The 17,225-nt window shown below is 36.9% G+C and overlaps 1 protein-coding gene across 1 annotated transcript in view; it reads left to right on the top strand.

The window, feature by feature from the left end:
• Positions 1 to 9,529, top strand: part of Tmc1 (transmembrane channel like 1) — a 163,765-nt gene extending 154,236 nt beyond the window's left edge. Inside the window, exon 20 of the mRNA XM_046459450.1 lies at positions 8,978 to 9,529. Within this exon, the coding sequence (XP_046315406.1) occupies positions 8,978 to 9,000 (23 nt within the window). The 3' untranslated portion in view covers positions 9,001 to 9,529. The remainder of the gene's footprint in view (positions 1 to 8,977) is intronic.
• Positions 9,530 to 17,225: the final 7,696 nt, after the last annotated feature.

Below are 17,225 nucleotides of genomic sequence, written 5' to 3'. Positions count from 1 at the left end.
GAATAGCTGGGTCAAATGGTGGCTCCATTCCCAGCTTTCCAAGAAATCTCCATACTGCTTTCCAAATTGGTTGCACCAATTTGCAGTCCCGCCAGCAATGTACAAGTGTACCCTTTTCCCCACATCCTCGCCAGCACTTGTTGTTGTTTGACTTCATAATGGCTGCCAATCTTACTGGAGTGAGATGGTATCTTAGGGTGGTTTTGATTTGCATTTCTCTGACAGCTAGAGATGGTGAGCATTTTTTCATGTACTTGTTGATTGATTGTATGTCCTCCTCTGAGAAGTGTCTGTTCAGGTCCTTGGCCCATTTGTTGATTGGGTTGTTTGTTATCTTATTGTCTAATTTTTGGAGTTATTTATATACTCTGGATATTAGGGCTCTATCTGAAGTGTGAGGAGTAAAGATTTGTTCCCAGGATGTAGGCTCTCTATTTACCTCTCTTATTGTTTCTTTAGCTGAGAAAAAAACTTTTAGTTTGAGTAAGTCCCATTTGTTGATTCTAGTTATTAACTTTTGTGCTATGGGTGTCCTATTGAGGAATTTGGAGCCCGACCCCACAGTATGTAGATCGTAGCCAACTTTTTCTTCTATCAGACGGCGTGTCTCTGATTTGATATCAAGCTCCTTGATCCATTTTGAATTCACTTTTGTGCATGGCGAGAGAAAGGGATTCAGTTTCATTTTGTTGCATATGGATTTCCAGTTTTCCCAGCACCATTTGTTGAAGATGCTATCCTTCCTCCATTGCATGCTTTTAGCCCCTTTATCAAATATAAGATAGTTTTAGTTTTGTGGATTGGTTTCTGTGTCCTCTATTCTGTACCATTGGTCCACCCACCTGTTTTGGTACCAGTACCATGCTGTTTTTGTTACTATTGCTCTGTAGTATAGTTTGAAGTCTGGTATCGCTATACCGCCTGATTCACATTTCCTGCTTAGCAATGTTTTTGCTATTCTGGGTCTTTTATTTTTCCATATGAATTTCATGATTGCTTTCTCTATTTCTACAAGAAATGCCGTTGGGATTTTGATTGGCATTGCATTAAACCTATAGAGAACTTTTGGTAATATCGCCATTTTGATGATGTTAGTTCTGCCTATCCATGAACAGGGTATATTTTTCCATCTTCTAAGATCTTCTTCTATTTCTCTCTTTAGGGTTCTGTAGTTTTCATTGTAGAAGTCTTTCACCTCTTTTGTTAGGTTGATTCCCAAGTATTTTATTTTTTTTGAAGATATTGTGAATGGAGTGGTTGTCCTCATTTCCATTTCAGAGGATTTGTCGCTGATATACAGGAATGCCTTTGATTTATGTGTGTTGATTTTATATCCTGCCACTTTGCTGAATTCATTTATTAGCTCTAATAGTTTTTTTGTAGACCCTTTTGGGTCTGCTAGGTATAGAATCATGTCACTGCAAATAGTGATAATTTAAGTTCTTCTTTTCCTATTTTTGTGCCTTTAATTTCCTTCGCCTGTCTAATTGCTCTGGCCAATATTTCGAGAACTATGTTGAAGAGAAGTGGAGAGAGAGGGCATCCCTGTCTTTTTCCAGATTTTAGAGGGAATGCCTTCAGTTTTTCTCCATTCAGAATGATGCTAGCCTGAGGCTTAGCATAGATTGCTTTTACAATATTGAGGTATGTTCCTGTTATCCCTAGTTTTTCTAGAGTTTTGAACATAAAGAGATGCTGTACTTTGTCGAATGCTTTTTCCACATCTATCGAGATGATCACATGGTTCTTATTTTTAAGTCTATTGATGTGGTGAATAACATTTATTGATTTCCGTATATTGAACCAGCCTTTCATCCCAGGGATGAATCCTACTTGATCATGGTGCACAATTTTTTTGATATGTTTTTGTATCTGATTCGCCAGAATTTTATTGAGGATTTTTGCATCTAGGTTCATTAGAGATATTGGTCTGAAGTTTTCTTTCTTTGAAGTGTCTTTGTCTGGTTTAGGTATCAGGGTGATGTTGGCCTCGTAGAATGAATTTGGAAGTTCTCCCTCTTTTTCTATTTCCTGAAGTAGCTTGAAAAGTATTGGTATTAGTTCCTCTTTAAAGGTTTTGTAAAACTCTGCTGTATACCCATCCGGTCCTGGGCTTTTCTTAGTTGGTAGTCTTTTGATGGTTTCTTCTATTTCCTCGATTGATATTGGTCTGTTTAGGTTGTCAATATCCTCCTGACTCAATCTGGGCAGATCATATGCCTTAAGAAATTTATCTAAGCCTTCACTATCTTCTAGTTTATTGGAGTATAAGGATTCAAAATAATTTTTGATTATCTTCTGTATTTCTGAAGTGTCTATTGTGATATTGCCTTTTTCATCCCGTATGCTAGTAATTTGAGTTCTCTCTCTTCTTCTCTTTGCTAGCATGGCTAAGGGTCTGTCGATTTTGTTTATTTTTTCAAAGACCCAACTTTTAGTTTTGTCAATTTTTTCAATTGTTTCTTTTGTTTCGATTTCATTAATTTCAGCTCTGATTTTGATTATTTCTTGCCTTCTACTTCTTTTGCTGTTGTTTTGCTCTTCTTTTTCTAGGATTTTGAGATGAAGTATGAGATCATTTATTTGTTGGTTTTTTTCTTTTTTTAAGGAATGAACTCCAAGCAATGAATTTTCCTCTTAGAACTGCTTTCAGTGTGTCCCATAGATTCCGATGTGATGTGTCTGTGTTTTCATTAATCTCTAAGAATTTTTTAATTTCCTCCTTGATGTCTTCTATAACCCATTGATCATTCAGTAACCTATTGTTCATTCTCCAAGTGATGTATGCTTTTTCCTTCCTTCTTTTATCATTGATTTTCAGTTTCATTCCATTATGATCAGATAGGATGCATGGTATTATCTCTACTCCTTTATATTGTCTAAGAGTTGCCCTGTGACATAATATATAATCTATTTTTGAGAAGGACCCATGTGCTGCTGAGAAAAAAAGTGTAACTGCTTGATGTTGGGTGGTAGATTCTATATATGTCAATTAAGTCTAGGTTATTAATTGTGTTATTGAGTTCTATAGTTTCCTTATTCAACTTTTGTTTGGAAGATCTGTCCAGTGGCGAGAGAGGTGTGTTGAAGTCTCCCATGATTATTGTATGGTGGTCTATTAGACTCTTGAACTTGAGAAGAGTTTGTTTGATGAACATAGCTGCACCATTGTTTGGGGCATATATATTTATGATTGTTATGTCTTGTTGGTGTATGGTTCCCTTGAGCAGTATGTAGTGTCCCTCTTTATCCCTTTTGATTAACTTGGGCTTGAAATCTATTTTATTTGATATGAGTATGGACACTCCTGCTTGTTTCAGAAGTCCATATGAGTGATATGATTTTTCCCAACCTTTCACCTTCAGCCTATGTATGTCTTTCCTATCAAATGCATCTCCTGTAGGCAGCATATTGTTGGGTCTTGTTTTATGATCCATTCTACTAGCCTGTGTCTCTTAATTGGTGAATTTAAGCCATTAACATTTAGGGTTATTATTGAGATATGGGTTGTTCTTCCAGCCATATTTGTTTATTTCTGTTACTAAACATGGTTTGTTTTCCTCTTTGATTATTCCCCCCCCCTTTACTGTCCTACCTCCCACTGTTGGTTTTCATTGTTATTTTCCATTTCCTCTTCCTGTAATGTTTTTCTGAGGATGTTTTGAAGAGATGGTTTTCTAGCTGCATATTCTTTTAACTTTTGTTTGTCGTGGAAGGTTTTAATTTCATCTTCCATCCTGAAGCTTAATTTCGCTGGATACACAATTCTTGGTTGGAACCCATTTTCTTTCAGTGTTTGAAATATGTTATTCCAGGATCTTCTAGCTTTCAGAGTCTGTGTTGAAAGATCAGCTGTTATCCTGATTGGCTTACCCCTAAATGTGATCTGCTTCCTTTCTCTTGTAGCTTTTAAAATTCTCTCCTTATTCTGTATGTTGGGCATCTTCATTATAATGTGTCTAGGTGTGGGTCTCTTATGATTTTGCACATTCGGCGTCCTGTAGGCTTCTAGGATTTGGGATTCTGTCTCATTCTTCAAGTCTGGGAAGTTTTCTCGTATCATTTCATTGAATAGATTGCTCATTCCTTTGGTTTGAAACTCTATCCCTTCCTGTATCCCAATGACTCTTAAATTTGGTCTCTTAATGTTATCCCATATTTCTTGGATGTTCTGCTCATGGTTTCTTAACAGTCTTGCTGAGCTGTCTATGTTCTTTTCCAGTTGAAATACTTTGTCTTCATTGTCTGATGTTCTATCTTCTAAGTGTTCTACTCTGCTGGTAGTATTCTCCATTGAGTTTTTAAGTTGGTTTATTGCTGCCTGCATTTCTAAGATTTCTGTTTGTTTGTTTTTTATAACCTCTATCTCCCTGTATGGTTGATCTTTTGCTTCTTGGATTTGTTTATGTAATTCATTGTTGAAGTGATCTTTCATTGTCTGATTTTGCTGTCTGATGTCTTCCTTGAGACTCCAGATCATCTGAAGCATGTATATCCTGAATTCTTTATCTGACATTCCATCTACTGCAGATATTACCTCTTCTAACGTTGAGTTGACCTGCATTGCTTGTGGTCCTTTCTTTCCTTGTCTCTTCATACTGTTCGAGTTTCTTTCTGCTTGGTGAAACTGTTGTGCTATTGAATTTTCCCCCTATATATTTATATTGCTCTTGTATAGTTGCATAGTCTCCCTCGCAGGCGCTGGCGGCGGCTCTGCCCCTCCTCCAATTGGGGCAATGTGCCTATCATGCCGGCAGGCTGCTGGGCCTCTTCTGCCGGTCGGTAGCAGGTCCGCCTACCTTGCAGGCGCAGGCGGCGGCTCTGCCCCTCTGCGGGCCGCTAGGCTTGTTCTGTCGGTGGTCGCATTTCTGCCTACTTTGCAGGCGTGGGCAGCGGCTCTGCCCCTCAGCAGGCCGCTGGGTCTGTTCTGCCGGTGGTCCCAGTTCCGCCTACCTTGCAGGCGTGGGGGGAGGGGGCGGCTCTGCCCCTCAGCAGGCCGCTGCACCTGTTCTGCAGGTGGGTCGCAGGCCCGCCTACCTTGCAGGCGTGGTTGGCAGCTCTGCCCCTCCTCTGGCCACTGGGCCTTTTCCGTTGGTGGTCACAGTTCCGCCTACCTTGCAGGCGCGGGGGGGGGGTGGCTCTGCCCCTTAGCAGGCCGCTGGGCCTGTTCTGTGGGTGGTCACAGTTCCGTCTACCTTGCAGGCGTGGGGGGGGAGGGGGCAGCTCTGCCTCTCAGCAGGCTGCTGCACCTGTTCTGCCGGTGGGTCGCAGGCCCGCCTACCTTGCAGGCGTGGTTGGTAGCGCTGCCCCTCCGCAGGCCACTCTTCAGGCTACTTTTAATCCCACGTTTGGAATGTGATTAGGATTGAGCCCATTTCTCTGTGAATCTCCCAACACTAGGCTTCTTTCACATTAGTTGACCTCCATGACAGCAGGAATGGATGCAGTCACTTTGATGGCCCTGTCCTTGGACTGCAGTTTTCAAAGGAACTGAGAATGGGATTTCCAAGTAGGTCCCTTGGAAGAGAAAAGGAACTTCTTTCCCAGAAATTTCCCAGTATCTCCTCCTATAAGCTTGACCCCAAAAGGGTCGTGTGTATCCAACTCTGAATGCAACATTATGTACAAGACAGGTCATTATTTCCTGTCATCATTCCCTAAACAATACAGTATTACAACTATTCCCACAGCTTTTACATTGAATTAGGCACTGTGAGTAATCTAGAAATGTTGGTTAGATGCAAATACTGGGTAAATGTATAGGTTTTATGCAAATACTAGGCCATTTTATAGAAAGGACCTAAGAATTCTCAGATGCACAGAGAGTTGCTGAAGCCCATCAGGACCTGCCCTTGGAATGGGGCTTGGTCATTTTCACTGAAGCACATGGAATGCATTGGGGAGGATACATCTGCTTAAGAAAAGGGAAGAGGATGCCAGGTGGCCTCAAACAACCTACTTTCAATACATAATTTTATTGTCTTATTTTATGTTGATCTTTTTGGAAAAAAAAATTATTTTTCTATCCAGCAAGCAGAAGAATAAGGTCAATCCTTAGATACTGAATTGAATGATTAGAGTGACTTACAATTATTAGACTAGTCTTTTTATAAAACATTTTATTTTTTTTTAGAAGTTCTGTATGTGCACATAGTTTAGAGCTACATAGTTCTACAAAGTTTATTATGAAAAATAGCATCTCTTCTCACTCTCTTAGACTGTTGTGTCCTCTTCCCTGCTCCCCACACCCAGTACCCAAAGACAAACACTTTCAACTCTTGGTTGGTTCTTTAGGTATTTGTCTCCAAATTGCATGTTGTGATTTTTTGATTTCTTAGTTTTATTATCAATTAAAACTATTAACTATGCTAGAGATAAGGATTTGGCTCCTTTCACACTCAACCTCTCTCTATATTATGCCCATTTAGTTATATTATTATTTTGGTTGGGACAATGTACTTTCATACAAACATGTACATGTTCCTTGGCTGAGCTATGTAGTAAACTCTGGCTATTTGTGCATGTTTATTAATTTTGTCAGGACTCACAATTATCTCTTTTTAAACACTTTATTATTTTTCTATGTATTTATCAGCGATTCAATCTCTAAATCTTTTATTTATGAAATTATGTTCTAAATATATTCAGACATATTAGACATTAGGTTTTTTGTCCATTTCATTTCTTAGAAAAAATCTCTTCCAGAATCTTCTGAATTTCTCAAATCTCAAGTGGTTCCTCTTTCTATCTGCTGTATAGCTATCACCCTGAGATTTCCCTTTATTGTCCACCTGGAAGGAACTCTAGTCCTCTATCTTGTTTGAACATCCTTGCTTCCATTTTCCCCCCAATTTCCCTTATTTTGGTTTGTTCACATGTGTTGGGCAAGTAAGGTAGTGTGAGAAGCAGTTTTTCTGAGACCTTGCATGTCTGAAACTGTCTTTTACCCTCCCATTTGATTGATAGTTTGGGTACAGAAAATACCCATATCATTAGATTAAAAATATTTTTCCTTTAGAATAATATTCCTTCAGACCTTTCTATTGCCTTTTAGATCTCAGAATTACTATTGGGATGTCTAAAGCCATTTTGAATCTTAATCTTTCTTGAGTGACTTGTATTTTTGATAGTCTGCTTTACCTATGTGGAAAGTCATAAGCTCTTTTCATCTCCAGTGTTTTGAAGGTCATAATGGTATATCTTACATTGATACATTTTTATTCCTTGTGTACTTCTCATTAAGCCTTTTCACTCTGGAAACTCAGACTCTTTAGTTACATAGAATTTTCTGGAGTTGTTTGTTGATTTTTTTTCCCATTCATTTTCTGTGTTCTCTCTTTTTGGAATTTGTATCATTTGGACATTGGGCCTCTTGGACCAGTTCTTCCATTCTCTTACTTTTCTTTCTTATCCTCTCTTCATCTCTTTGCTTTACTCCTGAATATTTCCTTAACTTTAATTTTCAGTATTTCATTGCTTCTTCACTTTTGCTATCATAACTTTAATTTCTGCAAGTTGTTTTTGATCTGTAATTGTTTTAAGCAGCATCTTTTTCTTGTTTAATGGCATCATTGCCTGGTTTTCTCTTCATGAGAATATCAAAAATTGTAGTTTCTTTGCCTTTCATGGTCTTTGTTTTCTCTAAGTTGATTTGTCTTTTCTTGGTCTCCTTTAGAGCTTTTTCTCAGATGGTCTGTGGTCCTTGACACTCAGGATGCTAAGCAGGGTTTGCACTCTCTAAGCTTGTGGGTGGGGTTTGAGGACAGGTCTTCACTGCAGGGCTGTATCTGGGCTTTTTGATGAACTGCTGCCAGTGTCTTTAAGTTTTTCCTCTCTGGGACAGAAAAGTCACTTCCACACTTCTGCCTGGAGGGTAAAGATCTGCCTAGCAAAATCATAGCACCTGAGAATGGAAGAGTGTTTACATAGTCCCCTGTCTCTACTGTGTTACTCTTTGTAGTCTTCTAGCCCAGTCTGTTTTATTCTTTCTCCCAGTTTTCAGCCAGGGTAAAGAGGGGGAAGTTAGTTATCCATTTGTGCCAAGTGGAGCAGTAGACGGGGACTCCCAACAGCTTCTCAGACAGCTAAAGTCTTTTCTTTGTATTGATTCTTCACTTCCAGAATTACCATAGCTGTGAATTCCTATGTCCTTTGGAGATTTGACTGAAATTGATGTTGCTTTTCATCTGTTCCCTCTGCTGGCTTAGGATTTCAGGATGTTTGAACTGATAAGTCACATATTATTCATTTATCTGCTTGTTAGTTTCTAAAATTTCTGAATTGTTTCAGTTCTCTCCTTCCTTGTAGGTTTTTACATATTCTCACCCTGGGGGGAAAAATCTTAAATATCTTGTTTTGGAGAGGCAGGATCCATAGTGCTTACCTGTTGGGATAGAGTCTACCTTGGTGGAAATTGATTAGCACTATCTAAGTCTTTGCAGAAGATGACCAGGGAGAAACATGAACAGGGCTTTTGTATAATTTAACATTATCAACCTAGCTTTTAAAATGGTGAGTGGAAAATTCTGACATATAAGATCTGATTTTAGTTAAAGCTTATTGTTACCTTCATTGTTTAAAATCATGGTAAGATGCTATAGCATGTATTTATCTGATATTTTCCAATAATCTGCACAGCTGTTCACTGAATACTTCTAAATGTTCATGGATAATGTGGAACCCTTTTATCTGAAAAATTTGAAAGGAATAGATTTCAATATTCATTATGTAAGCAGTAATTAATAAATATTACCCCAAAAAGTAAATGTTCATTCTCCTGTCTTTAGAACCTGTGAAGGCTTTGTAAAATAAGAAATATAGAACTATTTTGAATATAAAAGTGCTAAGTATTATAGCAAAGTGAAACACATTTTGCAGATACAGATTTCAGGTTACCTCATTCAGAATCATTAAGGACATTGAAAGCAAAATTTTTGTTTAACTTTTACATTTATCTCATTCTCTGTCTTTAAAACAGCTATAGCTGCTGGTGGCCAGTAATTTCCAGAGCTATCCTGGGGGCCCAGAACTACTCTACACCTTACTGCTTAAGAAGAATGTGCTGTGTGAAGGCCCAAAGAACAAGCACAGGGCAGTGGTGATTCCCTGTTCTATTCTGATGGATTATCAAGGTCTTGCTTATAGGTTAAGGCATGGTCAATCCTCCCTGGGCAAGAAGGATTTCCACCGTCTTCCAAATTATGCTTTTGTTTTTCCCCTGCACTGCCACTTTTTCTCCAGCTTTTTCTCCAGTTTCCCTCACAGTTTTCCTAACAAATTGAGTTTAAAAATGGGTGTGATACAGTAATGTGTGTTACTGGATATAATTGGTGTGTTATTTATTATTTATTGTCTGCAGGAATCATCTTTCCTATGTAGATTGTAAGCTATGAACAGGGGTTGTATCTTTTAACTCTTTTATATGCCTGGTATGGTGCTGTGCACAGGTAGGCACTGAGTAAATGCTTGTTCATTAAATTGAATCAATTTAACTTACAGCAGTTGCATTCTGAAACAAAAACTTCTGTTATCTGCACAAAAATGTTACTATAATATAATAAATAAATTATTTATCAATAGACTGAGTTTATTATCTCATTAGGTTATAATGCAGATGAGTAAATAAAACTAGTGTTGATTTCTACTTGGATCATTTTTGCAATGTGTGGTAATAAGATCAGAAAATTGATTTGCTGTGTTGCCAAATTTAGAATGTGGGTGCCACCCCTTGCTCTTGATCTGCTTCATGAGGATCATGAGAGATGACAAACCGTCTCTAATAGCATCTATCTCCTAAAGGCCGTGTACTTTCAGAACAAATGTTAATGTTATAAACATTCAGACATGATAGACAAGTTTAAATCTTCCCATGAAGATAATCATTTGAATTATTATAACACTAAATACCCTCCTGTTTTAAAATTTAGAAATTTTAACCTTCCCCATCTCCAGAGAGCTTTTCAAAATATTTTCACATTACTGCATTGAAAAGGATCTGAAACTTTGAATGTTATATCTAAAACTGTCTATGGCTGGTCAGAAACAACCTTACACTAGTATTGATTGGATTGTCGTGGCTTATTTCTGTATTGCTTTTTTATGATCAAAGCCATAGGGAAAATTTTAGAAGGCAGAGAAAAAGACAAAAATTTAGACTGCACGTTTTATTCTTTCTCAGAGAAATAAAAAAACATTCTGACAAAAATATGCAAAAAACAATACTTAACACATACTTTGAATTATTTCCTTTAGCTTCTGAGAAGAACATGGTTAAGAGATAACCAGAGGTTTATAGTAACAAAACTTTAACCTGAACTATGTTTTCTTATCCTGCTGGATCCCTACAAGTCTCAAGGTCAGAAATATATAAAAAAAAAAGAATAAATAAGCAAGGATTTTTAAAAAATGAGAGACTTAAGAATGAGACTGGCAGGTGTTCTTTGCTCTCAGTGCCTATGTGCACTTGAATTTTTGGAAGAGACTTTGAGACTTAATCATATCTTAAACACACACACACACACACACACACACACAACAAGAAAGAGAGAGAGAAAAAGAGAATAGTCATAGTAAGATTTTTTTAGAATGGATCACCTTGGCTACTTAGCTTTATCCACCTACCTTTTCCAGGACTGGTCTGATGACTCTATGATATGAATAATAATAATAAAATATGTACCCAGGAAATACTTGACCTCTTCTGGGAACTTAGATATTATATTAATACATGCCTCCTTCATAGACACCACTAGAAAGTTCTCATACAAATACTCATGGCTATTTAAAAATTTATAATGATGATACATATTTATTACAAAAATGTGGAAATTTTTAATAGAATAAAAATGCAAAAGACAACTTTGCAATTCCACCACCCAGAATAACATTAATTAATATTTTTGGGTATTTTTTCTCCATATTTTATTTTTATATTAATTAATTAATTAATTTTAATTAGGTATATATGACAGCAGAATGCATTTTGATTCATTGTACACATTTGCAGCCCCACACTTCATCTCTCCAGCTGTACACGATGTAGCATTTCCCCAGCTTTCCCATATTTTTTACTGACCCATTATAATTATACATAATGATGGGAATCATTATATATTTATGCATGCACACAATATAACAGTAGAATTTGGTCACTATCATTTCCCAATATTTCCCCTTTCCCTCCCTCCTTTCCTCCCTGTGGTCCCTTTTCTCTACTTTATTGATCTCCCTTGGATTTCCAGGATATGCCCCTCCCCCACACCTTTCTTTTCTCTTATTGTCTACCTCCTACATAGGAGAGAAAACATATCACCATCGAATTCCTAAGTTTGGCTTATTTTGCTCAACGTAATATTCTCACATTCCATTAATTTTTCTGCAAAGGACATAATCTCATTCTTAATGGATGAATAAAACTCAATTGTCTACATATTCAAGAATACAAACAATAATAAATGCTGGTGAGGATGTGGAGAAAAAGGAACTGCTGAGAGCCATAGCCAAGTAGGAATGATGCATGGCATTTTTGGTTGAAAGGTGACCCCAGCAAGCCATTGAGATGATAATGATTATGTTAAGATGTGCATTCAATTGGAGATTAGACCCCTGCTCTTTGCCTAGGTCTGCTACTTTGGAGCTCTCTCGGGACTCCCGGAGAGTTCCCATTGGTTGGGGAAGTGCGGTAAGAGGGAATTCGGGAGGAGGGATTTCCTGTTGGTGTAGTGTGTCCTGAGAGAACACCACGGGAGCATTCCCGGGGAGCATGTGTGGAGTGTGCTGGTGGAGTTCAGAAATAAAGTTTGTTTCTGCTTCAGTGGCTCGTGATTTGTGCCCAGCCAGACTGCAGCAGGAACACTTTCATACTGTTGGTGGGATTGTAAATTAGAACAGCCACTATGGAAATTAGCATGGAGTTCCCTGAAAAGACTAGGCATGGAACCACCATTTGACACCCCTATACCATTCCTTGGTATTTATTCCAAAGAATTAAAGTCACCGTAGTAGTAGTATAGTGTTATGTACATACATGTGTCTATAACAGCACAATTCACAATAGCCAAACTATGGTGTATTTGTTTTTCAGACTTATAAATACATACAGATTCAATTAAATAGTTTACATCATAACATATACCTAGTTTTAGCATATATTTTCATTTAATATTTAATATAATGTTAATATTATAATCACATACAGATTCAAGAAAATAGTTTGCATCATAATATATGACTATTTTTTCTTACATTTTCATTTAATATTTCCCAATGACATCAAAGTGATTTAGGACATTTTAAAATGTCTATAAAGTGTTTCTTAATATTACTACAGTTTAAGTTGTTAAATTTTTTCTGTTGCATGGTTAGATTGATCATTGATTATTTCAAGATTAAATACTAACTTTAAATCTTGTTTCCTTTAAAGAATATTTTGTGAAAAATGATGAATTATGGGTACAGAATTCTAAATCAGTATCTTCACATTTTTAAGGCAGTTTTGGCAACTTACTGATATAATTATATTACTTTCTATTACTTTAAAATATATTTCCTATTTTGTAGCAAGTATCCTTAGAATTCATTCAATTTCTCTCATGATACCATATATTTTTGTACCTGCATAATAAGCTCCTTTTGGAAACTTGTTCAATTTTTAAGAAAGTTTAAGAAAAATGATATCATTTTTTTGGAAGCCAGATCTCACATACTTTGTCAGATAAGTACTATTCACATTCAATAGCCAATCCAAAGTGCCATTTGGGAAATTAACATTTTTTTTCTTATGTTATTTGACTTATGAAAAATTTGGCCATAGTTTTATTTATTTATTTATTTGGGTACTAGGGATTGAACTCAGGGACACTCAACCTCTGATCCACGTCCCCAGCCCTATTTTGTATTTTATTTAGAGACAGGGTTTCACTGAGTTGCTTAGCACCTCGCTGTTGCTGAGGCTGGCTTTGAACTGTGATCCTCCTGTCTCAGCTGCTAGGATTACAGGCATGGTTCACTGTGCCAGGCTACATTTATGTTCTGATTGGTAATAAAAATAGCAGTTCCAAAATTATGTCTTTAGACAAAACAGAGAGTTTCTGCTTTTTCTTTTTCTTTCTTTCTTTCTTTTTTTTGTGTGTGTGCTGTTCATAAACACCATGTTTTTCAGGTTACTATTGTGATTCAAACAAAAAGCCTGGGGTGCACCATGGCATCCTATCTATCATTCGTAAGAGTAGTCAAATTCCTTGTGGATCACTCACTTTGCATTATATATGAAGCAAAAGCAATGAACTAAATTTGAATGGAATTAAAATAATTCATAAAATAGCACATTAATAATTGGTCACGTCAAGTAGATCATGACATTCAAATATGTCCAGCTTGTCCAGAGTAATTTGAGCACTGAGTTCTGATTGACCTTTTGGAAATTTTGCCAAAAGATTTAAGGGAAAAATACCATCATAAAAGGAGATTAGAATATCCATGTTCCCTGTAAAAATCTAAAATCATCACTCTCCATAAATCATCTGAGAATAATTGATCAAGTTCATCAATTACTTTCTCACCACCAAAGCCATTGCTGAGAGAATATTGCAGAGGAAAAAAAGGTCCAGAAGAAGCGAGACCACAGTCCATCTTCGGAGTTAACTTTCTTTGTAAGCAAAGACATCATGCAACAGTCAACACATTAAGTTTAAGAGAGTGATGAGGATAAACTGGAAGAGAATTAAAAGATGATAAATTGCTTCAGACAGGAAAACATATTCACCAATTTGTCAGAAGATTCTTAAAAGTTATTTTGGATGGCTAATCTTCAAAGGTAAAGAAAAATTCTGAACGTCTGATTTCCATTAAGACAGAATATAGCAGTGCTTCTTTTAGATAGAAAGGAATGGAAGCAGGCACAAATTAGATGATGCCCCTTGCAGTAGGAGGTAACACCCTGAACAAGAATTTGGAAGGTTCTAGAGTTCAGGGTTCTAGAGTTCATTTTCAGCTAAAATCCTGGAAAGGAGAAGTTTCTACTCAAAAACTTACTAAGTCAAAAAGTTAGTTCTCCTCAGCTTTATTCCATGTGCCATATTGTTTCTACCAAAAACAGGAATAAAATATTTGCAACTAAAAAAGAAAATTGGCTAATAGAACTGCTATGATCTTTGAAAACCTTTAGATCTTTTGGAGGTAGATGTTGTCTACACTTAGCCAGCTCATTTTCATCTACATAGGTTCTTATCTATGTGTCTCATTGGCCCTGGGGGGCTAGGAGCTCAGTGTTCTATTGGCCCTGATGGGCTTGGAGCTCAGGAGTGACCTGCTGTATTGGTGAAAGATGAATACAAGGTGGAGCTGTGGAAGCCATCTGTGAGTGATCTTGTTCACAGCAGCTAGATTTCCATGATTTCCCTCATTCTCTCTTTCTGATCTCACTGAAGATAACCTGTGTGAATCTAGACAGCCAACCAGTCTTCAGGTAAGTTGGTAACACTACCCATACATTCAAAAAATATTGTGGGGTAATTAGCGTCAGGCCTCTAGAATCTGGCATTGAACATAGCCAATCTCTTTCAACAAAGAGGATATAAACAATAAATAATTACAAAAACATATAAACTGAATAAATGCATGAGTAAATTTTTTAAAACCTGTACTGACAATGACTACAAAAGGTAAAATAATGTCAGTATGATAGAGTTGCTGGGAGGGCTGCTTTACAAGGTTATCAGAGAAGCTTATCTGAGACTAGGGAGTTGAGATAAGAAGGCACTTCTGTGAGTGACTTTGATTTCTTCAGACCCTGTGGGGAGTGGAAGGGATCTCATAAAAAGGGATCTAAATTACCACTCACCATACAGTTGGGAAATCAACACTAATTTGCTTATTTTAGAGAAACAAACATCACTTTAAAAATGTTTCAGAATATAATCCATACCTATTCCACAAATCACATTTTATTAAAATCAGCATGATTGAATGAGTATGATGACCCAGGCCAAGAAATGACAAAAAACAGAAGAGTTCTCTATTCCACATGCTAGGCTTTTTTAATCACATGAGAGCCAGTTTGCTGCATATTGCTTTAACTGAGATCACAAACTAAGATGCCAACAATAGTCAAGAGAGTATCAGAAAAAGTGAAGCTGTGTTGTGTGGCTATAACGAAATGTTGATCACATGTCGGATCTTAGGGAGCACCAACTACAGTCAGCCCTTCACATCCTTAGATTCTCCTTCTACAAATTCAACCCACTGCAAATAGAATTTTTTTTTTTTAACAATGTGTCTATACTGACCACATGCAGACTTTTTTCTTACTATTAACTAAACACTATAGTATAGCAACTATTTACACAGCATTTACAGTATATTAGGTATTATAAGAAGAGAAGATTTAAATTATCTGGGAGAATGTGCATAGTTCATATGCAAATTACCTTATTTTATATAAGGGACCACAGTTTCTGGTATCCACAGGAGTCCTAGAACAAATCTTCCACAGATACCCAGATTCCTGCAAATTATTTTAGATGTAGTGCTCCAAGGTTTTCTGATTTTTAAAGAGAAGCTAGAAACCTGGATTATTATGGCTCATATTAAAATGCTTTAATGTTAACAATTAGTACAAATTAATATAAACATAGTCTATTGGCAAGCTGCTGTCCAAGAGTCATCAGTATACACACTGATATTTCTGATATTAAAAGTTCTTTGAATAAATAGCTCTTTTCTGCACATTCAGAAACTATTTGTCAAGGCTTTCTCATCCTTTCCTTTGAAAAACGCAATTTCTTTCCTAGCTCCCTAAAACATTTGTTTTTTTCCTGTACAAAAAACCATGGAGTTGAGGGTGGCTCTCAAAATATGTTACCACAAGGTGGAGCTCAAACTTTTTTTTAATAGTCTTATATGAAGTTAACACTAATTAATGCAAATACAGAAACTATTATCTTGAGTCATTTTCTGCTGATATTGCCTGTTTTGTTAAGAATCATCGCACTGACTATAAAAACAAGTAGCAAAAAAAATAATAAATACCCCTTAAACCCTAATATCAGTCTAATTTTTAATTTTCTTTTTATTTTATACACTTAATTTAATTTACTTTTTACAGATTTATACTGCAGGCAGACATATAAGAGCCAGAAGATAATAAATTTGGAGCTATTGGAATTATGTAGGTTTGGAATACACATTTCCAATTTAAAACAGAAAATAAATAAGCCCTAAACAAATTATGATGTTCTAAGACAAAAAATATGTTTTCATTAGGCAAAGGGAAACCAGAGATTTGTCTCTATTGGGCTGATGTACCTAGAGAGCCCTCTCCAGCTTAGACAATGTCCTCTGTAGGTTTTTTCCTCTTCTGCACTTGGAGTTTTGGTGGACTTTACTTTTCAAATACATTGCTTTTCATGCCATGTCTTGTACTGAGATGTGGTTTGCTTGTTTGCTTCTTGTTTTATTTTCTGGTTGCTTCTGATGTCTCTGGAAAGTGCTTTGTTGGGTGCACCCAGACTATAGGTTGTTTTGAAAATTTTGTCTTCAAATAATAACTTTTGTTTCCAGGTTCAGGTGAATCCAAAGCCTTTTTAATAAACTTTTCCAAATCTTTTCTGCCATGGTTAATAATCTATTCTTCTGTGATCATAATAACACTAAATTAGGCTTCCTCTGCCACAGGTATTGTTATGAGCACCTGGCAGAGATCCACTCATTAAGAGCCCACACCAGTCCTGAGCTTGCATGAGGAGCATCCTTGTTTTACTGGTGAGGCCCTTGAGGGGGAGAGGTTGACATGGACAAGTCTCTACAGTTGGCCTGGAGCTGAGAACCAGCTGGGTCCAGTCTGTGTTCTTATCTGCTAGACTACAATGCCTTCCTAAAATTTTGCATACATGTTTCATGGCCTTGACTGAGTATTTATAACTTATTATTATTATCACAGTACTTATGTATCTATTTGCCCTGCTAGGATTTGAGCTCCTGAAGGTCAGAGGCTAAATCTTGTCACTGTATGAGCTGGGTCCAGTGCTGAAACTTTCCACACAGCACAAAAGCAGGTGCCACAAAGCAATGGTGAAATAAATAGAATCCAGAGGCCAAGGTCAAGATGGAAGATCTACTGTGTACTGTCTTTTATCCTTTGTGACCTCCTCTGTAAAGCATGACCTTCCTTGTAAAGCCTGGAGAAAGACAATAGTCCCCCCTGCCACAAATATTTTATGAGTGCTGAG

The sequence above is a fragment of the Marmota monax genome, unplaced genomic scaffold (assembly GCF_021218885.2).
Source record: "Marmota monax isolate L192 unplaced genomic scaffold, Marmota_monax_Labrador192_F-V1.1 WCK01_AAM20220418_F8-fsc00059, whole genome shotgun sequence".
NCBI classification, from domain to species: domain Eukaryota; kingdom Metazoa; phylum Chordata; class Mammalia; order Rodentia; family Sciuridae; genus Marmota; species Marmota monax.
Note: the sequence above shows the minus strand (reverse complement) of the source record. Positions and strands in the feature narration are given on the sequence as shown.